The 14308-nt window shown below is 39.3% G+C and overlaps 1 protein-coding gene across 1 annotated transcript in view; it reads right to left on the reverse strand.

The window, feature by feature from the left end:
- ATG2B (autophagy related 2B) overlaps positions 1-14308 on the reverse strand; it is a 72867-nt gene that overhangs the window by 33405 nt on the left and 25154 nt on the right. Inside the window, exons 12-18 of the mRNA XM_052659429.1 lie at positions 13564-13714; positions 12748-12840; positions 12426-12614; positions 10145-10418; positions 7411-7513; positions 4393-4588; positions 3964-4106 (exon numbers count right to left, since the gene is read on the reverse strand). Coding sequence (XP_052515389.1) covers positions 3964-4106; positions 4393-4588; positions 7411-7513; positions 10145-10418; positions 12426-12614; positions 12748-12840; positions 13564-13714 — 1149 coding nt within the window. The remainder of the gene's footprint in view (positions 1-3963; positions 4107-4392; positions 4589-7410; positions 7514-10144; positions 10419-12425; positions 12615-12747; positions 12841-13563; positions 13715-14308) is intronic.

Raw genomic sequence — 14308 nt, forward strand, 5'->3', positions numbered from 1 at the left:
GCCTAGTTGTGAATACCATTCAAGGTGACAAGCGATGACGCAACCCTGGCCCCTTCCTGTAAGAAGCCACTGGTCTAGGAACTTCCTGGGCCAACTCCTGAGCTTTGAGGCCCTAGAAAGTATAAGCCAGGACTGAGTACTGTCACTCTCCGTAAACTGCAATCCCCACCCATAAGGGCTCTTTTTGGAAGCGTCGCTGGGTAAAAAACACCAGACACTCAGGGCAGAAGCATGTCTCATCTCAGACACACAGACAGCGATGCCCACATCTGTTCAGTACTCATGTGGCTCCTCATCTCTTGGGCACACTACTCACAGGACAAAGAAACAAGTATCTAAATCCAGGTCTTAGTCTAAACTCCTATATGAAGAAACAGTGAAAGTATAAAATGAAGAATTTCCTCAGGAAACTTTCCTTTGCCTTATTCCCTACAGCTATAGGTTAAAGAGAAATTATTACTTGAAATAAAACCTGGAGTTTGTAGTATGAGGCCTGCAAACCTAAGCTTCATATGATTTTCCTGCTTTCATGATTTTACATTTTGGTCTAAACACAGTCTTGACACCATTAATACATAAGATGATGTTTTAAATCAAGAAAGGAAACATTTAAGATATTTAGAGATATCACCGTGGTTTTGTGGCTATGAGCCTGAAACATAATGAAGGCTCAGTAAATATCTGATTTAATAAACTAGGTAGACAATTTTTTGTATTCTATTCTAAAGGACTGTTGACACAGGAGAAAAAAAATCTTTCTGTATCTAAGACTATCTTTCTAAGAAGAATCAAAGCACTAAAGGAATGCACGCTCAGTCACTCAGTCACGTCCAACCCTACGACCTCATGGACTGCAGCCCACCAGGCTCCGCTGTTCATGGGATTTTCCAGGCAAGAACACTGGAGAGGGTTGCCATTTTCTACTCCAAGACTAAAGGAATAAACCATTACTTTAAATGTGTGCAGTAAAGGCAGAGTTGGTTATAATTCCTGCTCAGAAAGATATTTTTAAATTTTACATATAGTAAAGGGCATTACTGAGACATTTAACAAAATGTTAATGGGGTCTGAGAGTTAGATGTTCATGTATAATATTAATTTTCTCATTCTGACGGCTGAACTATGGTTAGGTAGAAGAATGTCCCTGTTTGTGAGAAATACACATTCAACTGCTCAAGGCTGAAGGGACAGAAACTCAGCAACTTACTGTCAAATGGTTGAGGGGATAAAAATCTCTTTATACTGTACCTGCAACATTCCCGTAAGTTTGAGAATGTCTGAAAATTTTTAACATAAAGAAATGTAAATACAAAGCCAAATGAAGGGCAAAGAATTCATACTCTGAGTAACGGAGATACGTGATTTCTATGATCCAGAGGGTGGGAAGACTGCAGTATTTATACAACCCTAGGGGCCTGGGAGACAGAGAAGTGAGCAGAGTGAGAGAGAACAGAAGCTCTCGTAAGCAACCCTACCTAACCAGCTCCCCAGATGAACAGGTGATCTCCAGCTTCCCGATTTACCACCCCACCTGCCAGACCGACAGGCCCCCCAGACGCTGCCTGTCTGCTGCTGGTGGGCAGCTCCCCAGCCCACCTAAGAACGTCTGCTCCCAGAGCCATGCTGTACGCCTCGTCCAGTCACAGATTACTATATTCCTGTGAGTCACCTTGGGTCCACTGCATTTGGCCCCAGATCCGCTCATGCCAGCTACGTGCAACTGTAAGCAGTTTAATTCAATACTGTGCTAACTGATGACTTTTAAGTATACAGAATGAAGGGAAAACATCTTAAAAACCTGAAAGGATTCTGCACTCAGACTGGCTTGAAACTATTTTTTCACTCTACTTTAAAGAAATTGAAACTGATAGCTGTAGCCAAAGCCTTGGGTACACATCAAGCAAAAAAATTCTAACCAGTGGCTCATAATCAAAAAAGGCCTGGGCCTGTATTTTAAAAGAAGTGGTAAATGAATAAATATTTGCAAATGCAATGTTTCAGGTGTGTATTACAATTTTGATGTCCCGATTTAACCTGCTCAATCAATGCAGAAGGAGACAGAAGCGGATGACGGCCTCTGACCTCTGGGCTGGACGTTGCATTAATTGTTTCATTTTGCTCAGTCTTAGCCTTGCACATTAGTTAGTTTGGTAGACATTCCTCAGCCAAAAAACAAGGAGAGTGATCTAGAGATCAGTGGTTTCCAAACTTTAAATCATGTATAAATCCAAATCCTATTTGGCACTAAGTAAACCTACAGCAGGCTTCCCTGGTAGCACAATGGTAGAGAATCCACTTGCCAACGCAGGAGACGCCAGAGATGAAGGTTCGATCCCTGGACTGGGACAATTCACTGGAGGAGGAAACAGCAGCCCACTCCAGTATTCTTGCCTGGGAAATCCCATGGACAGAAGAGCCTGGCAGGCTACAGTCCATGGGGTCACAGAGAGTTGAACACAACTGAGTGACTGAGTACACAAACACGCAAATCTATAGCAGAAACAACAGTCTGCAGTTTCTGAAGATTAACAATAATCTGGACAACTTGTTTACATGTGGGAAGCTACAATAACAGACACTAAGGACATCTTTTTTTCTAGAAACCCACATGGCCACCTTTCCACTATGCCAGAGTGGAGGGGAATGACGACAATAATAGAGGACTACTGGGTGTTTACTCTTTGCCAGGCCCTGTTCTCAGAACTTTCCAAACATTATACCATTTAATGCTGCAAACCAGCCTCTGAGGCCTGTACGAGTATCACTGCCATTTCACAGGTGAGGAAACGGAGCTCGTGGGGACTAGGTAAACTGTCCAAGATCTTCATCTGTGATCTTTCTACTCTAGAAGGCCATTTATTTCAATACTTGCTTGGTATATATGTTTAAAGGTATTTAAATATAGTAAATTTAAGTTTTTATACACAAGTTGTAAGTTAAGAGTTTCTAACAAGATGTGTTTGTGTGTTTTTTTTTAACTCTCAGGAGGGACACTTCTTGTACAAAGACTCTAGGACTCTGATTCTACACCAGTGTCACTTGGCCCTCTATCCAAGTATCTTCCAACTCTTTTCACATCTCTGTCAGTTCAGCTCAGTCGCTCAGTCATGTCTGACTCTTTGCGACCCCATGGGCTGCAGTACCCCAGCCTTCCCAGTCCATCACCAACTCCCAGAACTTGCTGAAACTCATGTCCATTGAGTCGGTGATGCCATCCAACTATCTCGTCCTCTGTCGTTCCCTTCTCCTCCTGCCTTCAATCTTTCCCGCATCGGAGTCTTTTCCAATGAGTCAGTTCTTCACGTCAGGTGGCCAAAGTATTGAAGTTTCAGCTTCAGCATCAGTCCTTCCAATGAACATTCAGGACTGATTTCCTTTAGGATGGACTGGTTTGACCTCCTTGCAGTCCAAAGGACTGGTTAGAATTAGAATCTCTAACTTATAACTTGTGTATAAAAACTTAAATTTACCATATTTAAATACCCTGAAACATATATACCAAGCAAGTATTTTGAAATAAATGGCCTTCTAGAGTAGAAAGAAAATAGACCCTGAAGAACCTGGATAATTTACCTAGTCCCCATGAGCTCCGTTTCCTCACCTATAAAATGGCAGCCATAACTTGTAGAGGCCTCAGTGCGTTGTCCTATCACTGTGCACAGAGGCATTTTCTCAGTACTCTGTGGTAAGGGGACAGAGGGCAACCAGGCGACCTAGGGCACAGGGAGTAAGTGCTTCACACACAAGAAACCCTGTTACCAGACGCACTGCTTAGGAGATGCTACTGTGACAACAGCCCACCACACAGTGCTGGCTCTACAGTCAACACCATACACCGTGCGCTGCAAGAGTTGACAGCACTGAAACAGGAAAAGGAAGAGGGAAGAGGGAACCAGGGAGGTGGGGTGGCAGAGAGACAGGAAAGCTCAACCCCAGAGATTTAAGCAGATATGTGTAACTCACCTATTATAAAGCTTCTCATAAAAGCTTTTATTAGGCAGTGTTATATGAATATTGGGTAATGTAAGTTCCAGCACATAGTGAGAATTGCTGATTGCTTTATTCTGAAACTCTGTCATTTCTACAGGGTCTCCTGGCATCACCATCTAGAACATAACAGTTTAGTGGAAAAAAAAAAAGCATCAAATAACCATTTTATATTTAAAAGAGTAATAATATCTTCTTATCCTACCCATATGAAGTAGTATGTGAGCAAATAAATAAGCATATAACTTTTAACCAAGGGGGAAAAAAAAAGCATGTATTATTCAATTTTTGGAGCTAAAAATCTAGCAAAAACCGTATACAAAGTATTTAAAAAATAAAGCACTAAAACCATGGCTATTTGACAGAGGGCAAATCTGTTGTTGCTTGCTCACACTTTTACTTTACCTGTTCATTTTCAAACATTACTCTACGGGAAGAGAAGGGAGACGGGGCTGGCCTTCTCAGATCACAGACATCCTTCAGGGAATGAGCTCCTCCCTCCTCTTCCTCCTGATAGTGGCCATCACTTTCCTCTTCCTCCTCAGCTGCTATTCTCTCCAAAATGGAATGCATGGCTGGTGGGTTCACTTTCAGTACAATTCTGACAGCAAAGAGGATTTTAAAAAGCAAGATCTAAGTGTAAACTGCAAAACTAACTTGTGTACAACCAACACAAAGGCCACTGATTAAATCATTAATGACAGGCGTAAAGTTTGATTATGTCGAATGTAACCCACTCCTGTAATCTTAAAAGTGGAACTGATGAAATAAGCAAATAAAAGAAAGGCATTAACATTTCACACTTGGATAACCGGAAACACTCATCTTTTGAGAATAAAAGGGATATTCAAAATTTCATTAACAAAGTTATAGTTACCAAAGGGGTGAGGAGGTTGGGGGAGAGATAAATGAAGAATTTAAGATTACCAGATACACACTAATATATATAAAACAGATAAACATCAAGCTCCTACTTATAGCAAGGGCAACTATATTCAATGTAATAAATTGCAATGGAAAAGAATATGAAAAAGAATGTGTGTGTGTGTTTGTGTGTGTGTATAATTGAATCACTTTCCTGTACACCAGAAATCAACAAACTATTATAAATCAACTATAAATCAATAAAATTTTTTTAAAATTTCATTAACAACTAGCACATTTACCTTAGAACTCTATTTATTATCATTAAACTAAATCCTACATGCCAGCTGTTTGGATATTGTGGAAAACTCGCATACCTAAGAAACCTCGTTATATAAACTGCTCAAATGGAAAAAGGAGAGATTGGCTGGGGAGTATTTTAGAACTGCAATAACAAGAGTAATCTTCCCCTTTAGGAATTTCAGTAATAAAAAGCTAGTGTTATTGGGGGTGTTCTGTATTACAGCTACAAACAGTTTTGGAAGACAGGCGCTTCTGTCCAGATAAGGCCCGTCCTTTCCTACCCGCTGTGACACGTCACTAGCACAAGGCTCTGTGGTCTCCTTCCACTGCACCGGCCCGCGCCACGAGGCACGGCACTCTCCGACAAGACAGCTCTGCTGCGTCTACAGCAGTTTCCTTGGTTTTCCTAAGAAGGCGGTGCCAGTTGCTACTAGGTATAAAACAACTGCTTCCTAATTTATAGATATCTTAATGTGAACTGTGCTTTCAGATTACCTAACTGAAGGAGATTCATTCATGATGAAAACTCCTGGTCGTTACCAGCCATGCACTGACATGCCTGTCCTAGGAGTCTGCCAGGTCTCATACACAGGGCGTGGGGGTGTAGAAGAAGGCAGGTAGAAAAATGGCACAGGAACAATCACAATTGTTTGTTTTGTTTGTTTTTGGCTGCACCATGTGACTTGTGGGATCTTTAATTCCCCAACCAGGAACTGAATCTGCATCCCCTGCAGTGGAAGTGCAGAGTCCTAACCACTGGACTGCCAGGTGAGTCCCACGATCACCGTAATTTTTTACTCATAGACTCAGTTTTCTTTATTCACATACTCAGTTTTCAGTATAATAAAGGATCATTCCTGCTGCTGCATTCCTGCTAAGTCAGTTCAGTCATGTCTGAGTCTCTTCAACCCCACGGACTGTAGCCTGCCAGGCTCCTCTGTCCATGGGATGCTCCAGGCAAGAATACTGGAGTGGGTTGCTATGTCCCTCTCCAGGGTATCTTCCCGACCCAGGGATCGAACCTGCATCTCCAGCAGCTCCTGCACTGCCGGTGGACTCTTCACCGCTGAACCACTGGGGAAGCCCACTATCAGGCTAATTTAATTTTAAAAAATCATTTCTCCTGCCTAAGAAATCCTGAAGCAGTAGTTCTCTAAATCCAACTGCACACTGGAATCACCAGGTGTACTTTTTTCCCACTGAAGTATAGTTGATTTACAATGTTATGTTAATTTCTGCTGTACATCAAAGCAATTCAGTTATACATGTACATGCATTCTCATATATTCTTTCCATTATGGTTATCATAGGATACTGAACATAGTTCCCTGTGCTGTACAGTAGGCCCTTGTTGTTTATCCATTCGATATGTAACAGAATCTGCTAATCCCAAGCTCCCACTCCATTCCGCCCGTATCCCCTTCCCCCTTGACAGCCACGAGACTGTTCCCTGTGAGTCTATCCTGCATCCCTAGGTAAGTCCATCTGTGTCCTGTTTCAGATGCCACATCTAAGTGATACTATATGACATGTCTCTCTCTTTCTGACTTACTTCCCCTTAGTATCTGAATCTCTAGTTCCATCCATGTTGCTGCAAAGGGCATCATTTCATTCTTTTTTATTGAGTGGTCAACGGTATACAGGTGGCACATCTTTTTTAATCCATTCACCTGTCTACGCACATTGAGGCTGTTTCCATGTCTTGGCTATTTTGAATAGTACTGCTATGAACATATCACCTGGTATAATTTTTTATTTTTATTTTTTTAAAAAATTTTTAAACTATACTGATACACAGGCTCTATCTCAGAATCTCAAGGTGGGGCCCAAGAATCAGTGTTTTGCAAAAGCTCCCCAGATATTAAAACACTTTCCTGAAACAACCGCTGACTACAAAATTCATCTGACAACCAAATGGTGCTGTGTAATTTCTCTTCTACTAAAGCCCTTTATAAAAATGAACTATTTTAAAAATGGTTAATGTTTCTTTTGTCCATCTAATTAGGCTAGGTAACCTGAGGCCAGAGAACATACTATGTACGTCCATCTCAGTCAGTTTTCTCATAGTCACCTCTGATAAAGTAGTACTCACTAACATATTTTTAATTTTTCCATTTTCCTCTGGGTTCTCTCATCAAGGCTGGATACTTTTAGCTTAAATTTATGGCCAAAATGTCAGTCAAAAAAGCTACAGTAATTTATTTTTAAAAGGGAAGTCTCATTAAATGCATGTGTCATATACACTGGCTTACTCACCGCGGCCAGTCAAAGTCATCTGATGATGTTGTATCTCCATCTCCTCCACTAGCCACGTGGAAAAACTTAATAGATGGTTCTCCTTTATCTTCCTGGAATGACCCTAGTAAAACAAGACTGATTAACGGAAATGCATTTCTTCTCCCACATTAAGAGAAAAGATACTTGCTTCCTTAGATGAGCACAGATCCTCTAAATCAGGGACATGGTGCAGCATTAAGTTCAACAACATGTATTCATTTCTGCTGCATATGTACACATGAGGAGACAGGATGAGCAGGTAAATTAAAGATGCTATATTCTGTACAAACTCAAATTCCTATGCACCGATGGTTAACCAATGGTGCAAGGCGCATAACCCTAACATATTAAATACGCAATTGCCACTCGCTGAGTGCCACTCATCATCATTCTACATAAAAGTTTATGCCGTTAATCTAGGAATGCAGGGATAACAACTGCATTTCTAAATGCTTATTTTGACAAGCACTGTTTAAGAATTACCTCTTCACAATAACCTCATATATGCTTTTTCATCCCATTTTACGAAGAATGACTTTCCACCAGAACAATGAGTTTCTTATCACTAAAAGATAAGGGAAGATTCTAGATACCCCTTAAAGGTCTTTTCATGAGATGATAATTGGCAACAGTCACTACCCTGTTTATTTAACTTCTATGCAGAGTACATCATGAGAAACACTGGGCTGGAAGAAGCACAAGCTGGAATCAAGATTGCCGGGAGAAATATCAATAACCTCAGATGTGCAGATGACACCACCCTTATTGCAGAAAGTGAAGAGGAACTAAAAAGCCTCTTGATGAAAGTGAAAGAGGAGAGTGAAAAAGTTGGCTTAAGCTCAACATTCAGAAAACGAAGATCATGGCATCTGGTCCCATCACTTCATGGCAAATAGATGGGGAAACAGTGGAAACAGTGTCAGACTTTATTTTTTGGGGCTCCAGAATCACTGCAGATGGTGACTGCAGCCATGAAATTATAAGACGCTTACTCCTTGGAAGTTATGACCTACCTAGATAGCATATTCAAAAGCAGAGACATTACTTTGCCAACTAAGGTCCATCTAGTCAAGGCTATGGTTTTTCCTGTGGTCATGTATGGATGTGACAGTTGGACTGTGAAGAAGGCTGAGTGCCAAAGAATTGATGCTTTTGAACTGTGGTGTTGGAGAAGACTCTTGAGAGTCCCTTGGACTGCAAGGAGATCCAACCAGCCCATTCTGAAGGAGATCAGCCCTGGGATTTCTTTGGAAGGAATGATGCTAAAGCTGAAACTCCAGTACTTTGGCCACCTCATGCAAAGAGCTGACTCATTGGAAAAGACTCTGATGCTAGACGGGATTGCGGGCAGGAGGAGAAGGGGATGACAGAGGATGAGATGGCTGGATGGCATCACTAACTCGATGGACGTGCGTCTGAGTGAACTCTGGAAGTTGGTGATGGACAGGGAGGCCTGGCGTGCTGCAATTCATGGGGTCGCAAAGAGCTGGACACGACTGAGCGACTTGACTGAACTGAACTGAAAGATATGTAAAACTCAGACAGAACAAGGGAAGGAAAACTGTAGCCTACAGACAAGGAGGCGAGCATAACAGAAGGGGGTGAGGTGGCAGGAGGATGTCGTGGGGGAGGCTGAGAGGGTTGGGGTGGCGGACATGGGGAGGGGATGGGCAGAGGACAGACTGTTTAGGAACCACAGAATATGTCAGGATCTTCCAGAGACTTGGGTCACTCCAAGTCCATATATTGTCTTCACTAGCTGACAAAAGCAAAGTAATATGGGAAAACTTAGAACAGACTACACAAAGAAAACTCACTGGAGATTGGTATGATGGTTCAAAGTTCAAGCTCTAGAATGAGACTTGGGTTTGAATCTTGACTGTGCCATTTACTACACTGACCTTGGGAGGTACCTCTTAAGAAATAGGCAGATTCCTCACATATGATAAAAATAATTGGAAATAACAAGCCTCCTGTAACTATGATGATTAAAGGAAACAAGATCAGGTGTGTGCAGTGTTCAGCACATAGCAAATACAGAGTGACAGTCAAAAAATTTTGACTACTATTAACCCTACAACAAGAAAGTGGTAGGTGGTACTGAAAGGTAGGCTATTGGAGCAACTTAAGTCCGTGCACCATAACTACTGAGCCCGTGTGCCACAACTGCTGAAGCTCACGCACCTAGAGCCTGTGCTCCGCAACAAGAGGAGCAATCACAATGAGAAGCCTGTGTGTGCACCACAATTAGAGGGTAGCCCCTGCCCGTCACAACTAGAGAAAAGCCCATGCAGCCATGAAGACCCAGCACAGCCAAAAATAAATAAGTCGTTTTTAAAAGTAAGCTAAAGCACTATTACTCACAAAGTGAATAAATTCTCATGCACTGCAGTTTCTTTTAAAAAAGTGACCTATATCACATTTGTATACAATAATGGAAAACAGGCGTTACTCTTGTTTTCTAACGTATGTCCTTTAATTTTATTATATTTAGGGACTGTCATATATTTCTTTGGAGAAGGAAATGGCCATCCACTCCGGTGCTATTGCCTGGAAAATCCCATGGACAGAGGAGCCTGATAGGTTACAGTCCATAGGGTCGCAAAGAGTCAGACACGACTGAGCGACTTCACTTTCACTATATGCTTCTTACTTTAAGTTTCAGTAGCAATTGGTTTTATTCTGACTCTTTTATAGACACGGTCAATCTTACCAGCTAGTTCTCTAAATGTAAGCTCCAATTTAACTTGTTCAGGGGTTGATCCTCCTAGGAATTCAGTTTTAAACTCTAGATCTGTGAATGCTAAATGAAGAATCTCCTTCTGAAGTGACTTCTTAAACCATGGTCCTCTCTCTTGATCTGATCGAAGATCAGGTATTGGGAAGCGAACAGAAAGGTTTAATGCTGGTGTGGCAACTTGTACTGATACCCGGCAGTTTGCAGGATTATGTGAGTCATCTAGAAATACTTCAGTGAAAGCTTTGTGCTGAAATACAAAAACATCAAAAATATGCCAAAATGTTAAATTAAGCAAATGAACACAAATGACACTGGCATTTAACATTACGATGTATACAATCACTATTTCCTCATTTAGGTTAATGTGTTAAAATACAATTAATACTACTATATTACTTTAGTGTAATGAAATTTATAATGCAACAGCTACCAAAAAAGTCAGAATTATTGGCAAAAGTTACACCCTCATATAAAGAAATAATTCAAATAAATACTGAACCAAAGTGAAGACTCAGGTGTTTTAGATGTATATAATATTTTACTATAGACTAAAAAAGGGGCAATGTGTAAATCAGCTTATCAAAAAACTCAGTATGATTAAAAATCACTATAGAGCCAAGCATTCAATCTGAAGATTTCCCCACCAATATGCTACTTCAAAGACTCAAATGTAAAATCAATTATGCCAAATGCAAAGGCCCATTCCTGATTCATCCTTGTATTTCCAGAACTAAGTCCAAGCCTGGCACATCAAAGGTTTGAAATAAATATTCCCTAAATGACTCACTCGAGCTCCCATCTAACTCAAGGATATGACCCCATCAGATGACTCTCAGAAGCCAAAACATGCATGCAACATTGACTTAAAGCCACATTATAATAAAACGGTCGAAGTACATGCTTTTCAGATAAAAGTCTATTCATATTTTTTTCTCTGCAATGAATTACAACTTGTAAAGCTTTAGTCCAGAGTACAGTGTAGATGATAACACTCCTCAATTTCATGGATCAGTCTCTGACAGCCTAGATTAGAAAGTTCTGCTTTTATACTAAAACCGGATCTGATTCTTTCTCTCCCCTATTATGACTTTCACATATTAATCTGCACTCTCAGCAAAAGTTGCTCAAGAGAGTAGCACTGAAACATGTACATTACCATACGTGACACAGAGAGCTAGTGGCAAGTTGCTGTATAATACAGGAAGCTCACCTCGTGCTCTACGACCACCTAGAAGTTTGGGAGCGGGTGAGAGGGAGGTTCAAGAAGGAGGGGACATATGCATATTTATGGCTGATTTACGCTGTCGTATGGTAGAAACCAACATAATACCATAAAGCAATTATACTTCAATTAAAAAATTTTTTTAATTGCTTGAGATTAAATCATCATTCCAATGTATCTATGGCTAACAGCAAATACAGACACTAACCCACAGAACTTAAAATAACTAGCAACTGTTGGCAAGAAAAGTTAAAGAATCTTGATTTAATGTGAATACCCACTGATAATTAAGGGAGAGGCAATACACAGAAAACTATCTTTTCCTTTTAGCCAAAGTTGTCTCTATTTGTGCATACTCCTAAAATTCCTAACAGACATCTTGCAAATCTGACTTACTTGCTTTGCTTAGAAAAGACACCAGGCACCAGATCTAAGTAAAAGTGACACAATGTGATGTTCAGTAACACAGTATGATAAATGATGCTCCCATTTCCAAGAGTATATCCTACATGATATGGGCTACCTTTTATAGGAGATTCAAATGGTTCACTATAGGCGTGAACAAATGAAGTTTTGTGAAGATATTATAGTCACAGTTTATAAAACTCAGATAAACACAGAAAAGCAAATCTAATTCTATTCTATTGTAATCGATGCTCCTGAATGGCATACATTTCCATTCAGTCTTTTTCTATATGATCTTACTTACACATTTATAATAGAAGTTTATGTGTATTCTACTTTTTTCACCCCATATTTCTTTAAGAGTCTTCTTCCTGTTGCTATACCCTCTTCGTAACCATCATTTAAAGAGGCAGCATAAAATCCCATTCAGTACATGATCACAACTCATTCAGCTAATCTACTACCTAGACATAAAAGGTGCTTCCATTTTTTCATTATTACATATAATGCTATTTTAATAACAAGTGGTACTTAATCTATTAAGACTACTTAACTCAGAAATCATCTCAATAACTCTATTAGCTAGTTATAATTATGATGAGTATTTGCAACTTTTGAAATACTTACCAAACTAATATGCTTATTATATGAAGTATACATATGTGATGCCATCATCTCCACTGTAGTGAGTTTCTGCGGTTGAAGCAAGGAATTTAACCTGTCCACAATACTGATATCCAGCTCACAAAACACTGGATTTAACTTAACCTGTAATTCTGCCTTCTGAGGAACGGAACTAAGTCTTGCTTGACTACCCTTAAAAAAAAAGAGAAAAAGAAAGAATTAATATGATCACTGATAATTCCATAAAATTAAATCCTTGTGATTATGATACAATAGACATCAAATGAAAATTTACCAGTGGTAACCACACAAAAAGATCTCTTACCTGAGGTCCTTTATTCTCAGAATGCTTATAATGAAGCTGAAGACACACAGGGAGGTGAGAATCAGTTCGTTCTTTGGAATGGAACATCAAAAGCTTAAACAAAGAGGAAGATAACTTAAATGTACAATATTAAGAAGAATTAACAGAGGAGATAATATAATAGTGGGGAGAGTTTTTTGAAGTTGGAAAGGCTGGTTTAAGCTTCAGTTCTGTCACTTACTAGCAATATGACTCTTACACAAACTAGTGAGCTTCTGCAATCTTCAGCATCACATTTGCAAAGTGTATGCAAGTGTTCAAATAAAACACATCGAAAATAAGTCACCAGGACAAGGTAAAAGCAGTAAAAATGCTACTTTGATAGCTTTTAAGTTTCTCTAGGACATGCTTTTAAGGACAGGGGAAAAAAATCAGATTAATAATAAATGAGGCCAAGATATTCCACTTATCTTGCACAGTGCTTAGCACATAGTAGGCATTCAATAGTATTTGTTGAATAATAGAATTCTTCTAAAATTAAGCGTTCTTGCAAAATGAGTGAAATTAAATCATTTGTCATAAACCTGTCTGACTCTAGAATAAGTCAACTCTAAAAATGTAACACATTCCAATAGTGGCCTTCAATATCACACTTAAAAATCTGTTTCCAAAAAAAAAAAAATCTGTTTCCACAAAACACAAATGCAAACACACACAATAAACTTCTGCTGATACAATTTCCTATGCCTTTTTAAGAAAATCACTGCTGTTCACACAATTCTTAAAAAGCAAGACAGATGTAAAGAATAACCCTAAAGGAAAAGTATCAGCATTTACCTCTGTATAGTGAGGAGGAACAGAATGAGAATCAGTCGGAAACAAGCATTCCAAAAGTTCCATTTGCCCAATGGACATATCAGTACTGAAATATCGGGAAGCTGATCTTTGTCTTTGTTCATAGGACACTTTGATGCCAGTGCCTATAAATCTGTCATAAAAAATGCAGCATTTGAGAGTTTCTGTATAATTCTAGATTAAATGATGTGTCAAAGAATACTGTAGAGCTATTAATGCCTACCTGTGCTGCCAAGTTCAAACAGTTAGTAATAACTAATATTCTTAAGGATATTAACCAGAAAGATTGCTTCAAATTCCCTGTTCCCTGATATAAGATAAAAAATCATATCTGTTGATAGGAAATTATCCAGGACTTTTTCCCCCAACACTGTCCTTCCCTCTTCTACATTGTAAAATTTACACTGCAGTGAAAAAAATCTTTCAAATCTGGAAAACATATGCATATAGTTCTTAAAAATATCTAGAAGGATCATGCAGTATTTTCAAAACTTTATAGTCAGTAAAACTCAAATGAAGGCCTACCTCTAGCTTTTGTTGCTTTTATTGTATTTCCTACTGGCAGATATTTGAAATTGTCCAAAATGGGAAGAAAAAAAAACACTTTTGCAGTTTTATTATAAATATTATGGTCCTAACCTATTAATTTTAATACTTAAAATAGTTAAAGATAAAAGCCCAAAGTGTTTTCTAAAAATATTAATATATGTCCCTAAGTCATTATATA

This window comes from Budorcas taxicolor, chromosome 21 (assembly GCF_023091745.1).
Source record: "Budorcas taxicolor isolate Tak-1 chromosome 21, Takin1.1, whole genome shotgun sequence".
Classification (NCBI taxonomy): Eukaryota; Metazoa; Chordata; class Mammalia; order Artiodactyla; family Bovidae; genus Budorcas; species Budorcas taxicolor.